This window comes from Limulus polyphemus, unplaced genomic scaffold, assembly GCF_000517525.1.
Source record: "Limulus polyphemus unplaced genomic scaffold, Limulus_polyphemus-2.1.2 Scaffold2659, whole genome shotgun sequence".
Classification (NCBI taxonomy): domain Eukaryota; kingdom Metazoa; phylum Arthropoda; class Merostomata; order Xiphosura; family Limulidae; genus Limulus; species Limulus polyphemus.
The window spans coordinates 43,402-51,358 of NW_013668269.1; the positions used below are offsets into that span (position 1 = coordinate 43,402).

Here is a 7,957-nt window from a genome sequence, read left to right on the forward strand (position 1 = left end):
ACTTTTTCCCGTCATGTTGGATATGCAAACATCAGAGGAGTTGCTAGGCGCTGGCACACGGGACCTGTGCCTCAATTCTATTTGACAGTGCCTCGGATCACCACTTGGTATCTTGAAAAGTCAGAATAGAAAATCGTGATTGATATCTGATAATACCAAACGCAGAAAATTCCCGCGCTTATGGGTCTGAGCCTCGAATTTTTCAAGCACTTAGCAACATCTCTGGCAAACACGTAACTTATTTGGCTAATCAGAGCATTAGTGGCCCTTAACAGCTGGTAACGGATTTCTTGACATTAGCTTACAATTTATCACAGGCAGTATAAATACATCTGTGAAAATTCTAATGTTTTTTATTCGTATAACTTTAGTTTTTGGTCTACGTGCCAACTAAATGTGTCTATCGGTACCACAAGGAAGTCCAAAGCAGCGAAAATAGTATTCCCCCACTAGGAAAAATAGTTCCATCAGTCCAGCTCGTGTTTGAGATGATTTTCGTAATTACTATGAGACTGGTACATATCAGGTACTGTCCCGGCCAAACCGAGGCGTTTCATCCAATTTGAAATCCTTAAAAAAACACCAATACTTACAGCACAAACAGCTATAGTTCGGCATCATTTGTAAGAACTTTAACTTCTAATGCTATCTTTTGTACAGTTTATTCGAAATCATTTTTAGTTGCGATGCGGTTTTCCCTTCGTCTCCAAAGTGCTGTGATCATGTAAGTTACGTCACGTATTAGGCTGATTCTGACGTTTTAATCACGTGCAAGAGATTGCAAAACGAAACCGTCACATCCTCGAGGCTATATTAACTCAAAAACCTAACCTACAGCCAGGTGTAACAGTAACTTTCTCCCTCATCGTTATGTGGTGTGGTTCAACAGCTAGCAATTGTTCAGGTAAGCTATAGTTATATGGTTATATTATAATTGGGGAAATAACTACAGATTAAAACATTAAATCTCACAAATATAAGCTTTATTCATAATTTGTCTGGACACGCTAACATTTAGACTACCCCCTCCTCCGGCCATATACGAACAGAATTTTACCTAAAATCTTTTTTGCATTTGGTGTTTATGAATGTTAAATAATTCAACACTTTTCAGAAGCAATTGACAAACTGTTCTCTCACAAATTTTCCCTTAGCCAAGGATATAGATACACATGAAAATCATGTGAAACTGTCGTAGTTCTAATTTCAAGAGTCTTCTGAAAACATCGTTAACAGCGGGGGCACACGGTTAAAAAGACAATGCATTTTAATCCTTGTAAAGTAGAAACGCAAGAACATTATATTAAAATATCTATACTTATTAACAGGTTGATGTTTATTTCTATGTAATTAGATAGCTTGTTCTATTTGGAAGTTAATATTAAGAACGCTTTGAGGCAGTAACAGTGTGACATGATCATATACAACACTTAAGGTACAAGTACATTCAGATTGCAAAATGCATCAAATCAAATAATTCGGTTTATGATACTAGATCGTTTTGACGTTAGTTCCTCCGGTGGAACAGCATTAAGTCCCTTATCTTGCAATGCCAAAATCCGGGATTCGATCACCCCCCCTCCGGTGGACATAGGAGATAGCCAAACGTTACTTTGTCCTAAAACAAACAAACCTTTTGATTTTAAATGTAATTAATTTAATACAAATATAATGGCGCTATTATAAGAGTTGCTACTCTTTCATAAACCTTGTGTAAATAAACCATTAGTGCTGCCATCTAGTAAACGCCATGATTAATTAAGAACATAGGCTTAGCAGTCTCACTGTAGAACAGCCAAGGCGTGAAGACCTTTCTTTTTCGATTTTTAGCGCTCGAATACAATTATGAAGTAAAAAGATTATTAAACAACATTTTAGGCTAACCATTATATATGTATACCACCTCTTTGGCTGTTTACATTATTTTATGCTGAGAATAACCAAAGTATTTTGAAGAATCTGCAAAAAATATCGAAAATCTGAAACCATTCAGTGAATAAAAATACATATGAAGTAACTTTTTTTAACTATTCATGAGTTCTAAGAGTAAATGCACATGACTTAATATTGTAAACATATAAATGCATCAGTTTCATAAGTATTGCTTTAGCTTGTTGACACACTCGTTTTCGTGATAAACATTTTCAGGGCATGAAGTGATAATATCAATAATTTTATAGATCTTTATAATGTATTGGGTTTTCCCACAGGAAATGATATACAGGCACAATCGTTTTGCATTTATACATACTCTTTGAGGCACGCTTTTCATGTGTATAACATGTGGAATATATTTTAAAAAGAAGTTTACAAACTAGTTAACGAAGAGTTGCCATAACATGCAGTTCTTGTGCATCATTCGTTTGTCGACAAAATACACACGGTTGATTATCGAATGCTTCACAACCAATACGATGGACAACTACTTCTCCCTTACAAGTTGAACAAACATTGATCGCTACTTTCTCAAGTATGTAAGCACCCAAATAAGCTGACAGTAACAATAAGTTGATGCAAATATGTAGGCGTTTTCTTGACATTCAACAATTCTGATCCTGGAAGAACACCACATGTTTTAAAGTGTAGCTAATAAAGGTCGACTCAGTATTTATAGCATGACACTATCTTCATCAACTCGTCATCGACAACTACTGTTTTCAGTCTGGATCACCAAAATGTCTAAATGCATCACGAAATTGCTGTGGATCGGAATGATCTATTTGTCCGTTCTTCTGTACTACAGGCTCCCTGAACGTATGCTTGGACTAATCCTTTAAGTAAAAAGTAAATACCACCCATTATAAATGGTTTCATAGTATATCTTCAAAGAAACTTTACAGATAAAACAGAATAATTCGCATAGCTAAAAATCTTATAAATTAAAACAAACACTCTCAACAGGTTCTGAGTGTTCAAACTTTAATTTCTTCCACCGCGTAGAAGGCTTTTCATTACCTGGTGGTAGATAGATGTAGAAGTTTTCATGATATTCAACAATTCTAGTCCGGAAAGCACATGAGTGGGGTTACTGTAGTTCTACTCAACATGTATAGCAGGTGCCCTAACATTATTAATTAATGAATAGAAATAAAACACTATCTACATCTGCTTGTGCTGATTGTTGGCAAGGGACATACTGATCGCTCACATTTTACAAGTTTTGTCCGAGAATAGCGACAGACCTTTGGTCCAGAATAGCCACCACTACTTTTAACTGTGACTGTTTCTGGTACCAAATGGTACCATACATGTTCAAGCAAATGTTCATTTAGCGTTATAAAGTTGAACATTGAAGTATTCAAACATTTAATACTGGTGTTAATGAAGTATTTGAATACTTATTTTTAATTTTTTGCGATATTATAAATAAGCCGCAATGGAGAAAATATGGAGTTACAACTTAAAATTATTTGCTCGGGTGTATATAAAGGATACCATAGGGGAAAATGTATACAAACATTGAAAAACGACATTGTTATTCTTAGTACAGTTGTTTATAGACGGTTATTCTTTGACTAGTTGATTGTGTTATCTAAATTATGAACAACACTGGATTTTATCACATTAATTAACTGAGGTAATATTAATAGATTGAAATTAATTAGATATTTAAGAATATTGGCTGGCAGTAACTTTTTGTTTTATAAGCACTTTCTAATACAATTTATTGATTGATTGCATTTTGGAGCAGTTTCCAAATACGGTTTCTTACTTTATCTCAGTTTTGTTTCTTTACACCTTCTGTTGCGAAAAGTGGTTTTTTGCTAATTAAAAAACGTTATGCTTTTCTTTCAGGAAACCGACAGTTGAAGGTAGTATGCTACTTCTCTAACTGGGCATGGTACAGGTCAAACGAGGGTCAGTTTCTACCTGAAAATATAGACCCTAACCTCTGCACCCACCTTATCTATGCCTTTGCTACATTGGATAGTAGTTCGCTAACACTCGGAGTGTGCGATAGTTGGGCTGACATTGATAATAACTTCTACAAGCGAGTGGTTCAACTGAAAAACAAAAACCCACAGTTACGTGTTCTACTTGCGTTAGGAGGGTGGAATGATTCAGGAGCGGATAAATACAGTCGTTTAGTTAGTAGTCCCAAAAGTAGAAGGAATTTTATACAGCATGTTGTCCCATTTCTTAAAAAATACAACTTTGATGGTCTTGACTTAGATTGGGAGTATCCTGTTTGTTGGCAAGGGAGACGTTCATCGGGACATACTACTGATCGCCCAAATTTTGCAAATTTTGTCCTAGAATTGCGACAGGCCTTTGATCAAGAACAGTCACCATTACTTTTAACTGCAGCTGTTTCTGGTACCAAATGCATCATAGACGACGCTTATGAGGTGTCTACCCTTTCGGCTGACCTCGACTTTATTAACATCATGGCCTATGATTACCATGGTTCCTGGGAAAACCACACAGGACATGTAGCCCCACTGTATCCTCAGGATGGAGATCCAAATACTGACTTCAATGCTAAATCGTCATTAGAGTACTGGGTAGAGAAAGGGGCACCAAAGCATAAGCTGGTACTTGGAACTCCTTTCTACGGCCGTAGCTTTACCTTGAGTGATCCCAACAATAATGGAATTAGGGCTCCAGTTATAGGCGGGGGCATAGCAGGACCACTGACTAAAGAAGTTGGGATGTTAGCTTACTATGAAGTATGTAACAAATCTTATTCACTGTTTAGCAGGAATAGCGTTTATGTATATGTATACATACATATATATATATATATAATAGTATGAAATACATTAATTCTGAAAAATTTGTTCAATATAAACCGGGTGAGCTGAGGCAAGCCCAGCTACCTGAGGTTGGAATTTCCGACCCGATATACTGAATTAAATCTAAATATGTTCACATTAGTTAATTTATTTAAACCAAGGATAACCTTGAGTAGCCAACGCCTTCTATGTTCTCCACAAGATAGCTTCCGTGAACCAGAGTTTACTTTTTTCAATATAACGTCATTTTATTATAAAAAGTATGAATTTTTTAAAATACTAGTCCTCATAACTAATATTTTTTCAGTTTACTTATGAATAATTTAACATTATCCGTAAAAGAAGTACTATTATTACAAATTGTTAAACATCTTTTTTATTGTGAGATAATCCTTTTAACAATATCGACGGAACAATAGTCTCAGGAATGGGTAAACCAAGGATGGGAAAACAACTTCCCATCTTTTATCAAAAATAGTCAACTGTACTCTACCTCCTACAAAATTAATATCTATATCTTAGTAATGTGCATGAATATCACTATCATTGCTTCTTTCTATTTTACGTTCCGTTAGGTAATATCGTATATTATGTTTGGATCAAAATTCAAGTTATTGATTAAGATCAAATCGACTATGTAACGAAAACTATGAAAATATAGATTAGGGTTTAGTATCTGTTTCAAAAATTAATTTTCATAGAAGAATAGATACAAGTTGTCCATAATTATCATCCATCGGAATACCCATTGTTTGTTTATACACTTCTTCGGCCCGGCGGCATGGCCAGGTAGTTAGGGAGCTTGACTCTCAATCGGAGGGTCGTGGGTTCGAATCCCCATCCCACCAAACATGCTCGCCATTTCAGCCGAGGGGGCGTTATAATGTGACGGTCAATCCCACTATTTGTTGATAAAAGAGTAGCCCCGTAGTTGGCGGTGGGTGGTGATTACTACCTGATTTCCCTCTAGTCTCTCACTACTAAATTAGGGACGACTAGCACAGATAGCCCTCGTGTAGCCTTGCGCGAAATTCCAAACATTAAAAGTAATATAACAATTATAGCTACAAAACTAAATTATATTTTCACACTAATGTTTGGTGAATTTACATTTAGGAATAATTATTTCTGTATCTATAAATGTATCAAGTAGGTCGTTAAAGAACCTGATTAAATCTTTCAGGTCTAGTTTAGGATATATAGTAGTAAAATCGTAAGTAATAAGAGAGTCGGCTGTTTTTAAAATAGTTTAAGTTATATAAAGAATCCCAAACCGGAATATTGTTTTTATAATCCAAATCATTTGAAGACAGTAACTTTATTTTTTTCAAATAAAACATCTATTGAGTACGATAGAGACATCTTTATTAACTGTATGTTAAGAGTTTGTTATAAACCTGAACTTAATAAGAGTTTTGTGCAATTTTAGAATTGCATATAAAATGGTAATTAAGAACAAGAAGAGTCGGTATTTATATTCTGACTTTATTCCAAAATAAATTTTGTAAAAAATATTATTTTTGAAAATATCATAATGTTTCTAATTCCCACTTTCACAGAACAAATTTTGTTAACACCCATAGAAATGTCAAGTAGAAACGTACAGGCTACAAGTCAAAAGGGCCCGACATGGCCAGGTGGTTAGGGCACTCTTTCAGCCGTGGGGGCGATTTAATGTGACGGTCAATCCCACTATTCGTTGGTAAAAGAGTAGCCCCATAGTTGGCGGTGGGTGGTGATGACTACCTGCTTTCCCTCTAGTCTCTCACTACTAAATTAGGGACGGCTAGCGTAGATAGCCCTCGTGTAGCTTTGCGTGAAATTCAAAACAAACAAATAAAAACAAATCAAAAGAAGACTCTTTTTCTGTTTTGTAGAATCACATTTTCAAACTATCTATTCATTAATTTAAAGTTTTGCTTTGAATTGTAATTTAGGAGAAATGGTTCTTCAAGTTTGACATTGGGTGCTTCTTTTTTCATCTTTTTTATAGGTTTGCAAAAAAATAAAACTCGAAGCTTGGACAAAAGTGAGAGACCCATCTCAAGCTATTGGCCCATATGCTTATCGTGGTGATCAGTGGGTTGGGTATGATGATCCTGCCAGTCTGTCCCGGAAAGCCCGATTTGTACGTGAGGAGGGATATGGAGGAGTTATGGTGTGGACAGTGGACTTTGATGACTTTCGTGGCATGTGGAATAAAGTGGCATTCCCACTTCTTAGAGCCCTTCACTTTGGCTTATTTGGTACAGGAGATCCACCAGAAAAGTAAAACTGTAAATAGATGCTGATATGGGAGAGGACCTCCTGCAGGAATTGTTGTTTCTGTAACTTACCAGTATCCACTCCTTCTGGAAGCAGACTATAGTGATTCTTATAGTCCATCTTCAGATGGGATATTTAGCATAAAAATCGTGGTATTAACATATATCTTTACTTTTTTATTAGGCCCCCAGTAGCACAGCGGTATGTCTTCGGACTTATAACGCTAGAAACCGGGTTTCGATACCCGTGGTGGGCAGAGCACAGATAGCCCATTGTGTAGCTTTGTGCTTAGTTCCAAACAAACAAAAACAAACTTTTTATTAGTTTAGAGAGCCTTCCGTTGCTTAATTTAATAGTAATGATTTTTCAACTCTGGTTGTAAATGATTTTACGTTTAACTTGCTATGATTCTGATTATTGTAAAAGCTTTTTTGTGATATTTTTCAAACATATCGATATTTTCTCATTAAAAATTTAATAATATGTTCTAAGTTTGATAAGGTGGGTGTTAACTTCTTTCTAAATATTATTGTTGTGGTTACAAGTGGAAGATCACTTAATATTTAACTTCCTAAGATTTGTAAGTATGATTTCTGACATTTTCAACAGTGTAATACCATAATTATGCTTTTATATAATATTCAAGTGGTCTCGCATTGATATTTTATAATTTTCTTGTGGCTTGACTGCTTGGTTCTGGAGGAGTAAGATGAGATTACCAAGGGCATCTTTACCTCTTTGAACTCATCCAGTTCATTATATGCACCTTAAAATTGGATTTTTTAACAGTTTCAGTGTTGGCTAGTAAGTTTTCTATTGGCAGAGTCGATGTGGTTCTCCTGCTGTGATAGATTCTATATTTACACAATCACAAAAGAGCTCGTATGTTTTGCCTTCATGTTTCAATTGTCCCTAAATTTTCGCTTCAAGTGTAGGTGAAATGCGTATATTGTTAT

The 7,957-nt window shown here is 35.5% G+C and overlaps 1 protein-coding gene across 1 annotated transcript; it reads left to right on the plus strand.

Moving 5' to 3' along the window:
• The first annotated feature begins 820 nt into the window (after nt 1-820).
• On the plus strand, nt 821-7,464 carry LOC106467554 (probable chitinase 10). The gene is made up of 3 exons (XM_013927914.2): nt 821-904; nt 3,796-4,670; nt 6,730-7,464. Exons 1-3 carry the CDS (start codon nt 871-873, stop codon nt 7,006-7,008), a joined length of 1,188 nt encoding a protein of 395 aa, XP_013783368.1. The 5' UTR covers nt 821-870; the 3' UTR covers nt 7,009-7,464.
• The last annotated feature ends 493 nt before the right edge of the window (nt 7,465-7,957 follow it).

What these genes read in the sequence shown, in the direction of transcription:
- LOC106467554 (XM_013927914.2), top strand. Translation starts at nt 871, where the DNA reads ATGTGGTGTGGTTCAACAGCTAGCAATTGTTCAG. An exon ending in AACAGCTAGCAATTGTTCAG is followed by an intron (nt 905 to 3,795) that starts GTAAGCTATAGT and finishes CTTTTCTTTCAG; the next exon opens with GAAACCGACAGTTGAAGGTA. An exon ending in GGATGTTAGCTTACTATGAA is followed by an intron (nt 4,671 to 6,729) that starts GTATGTAACAAA and finishes TCTTTTTTATAG; the next exon opens with GTTTGCAAAAAAATAAAACT.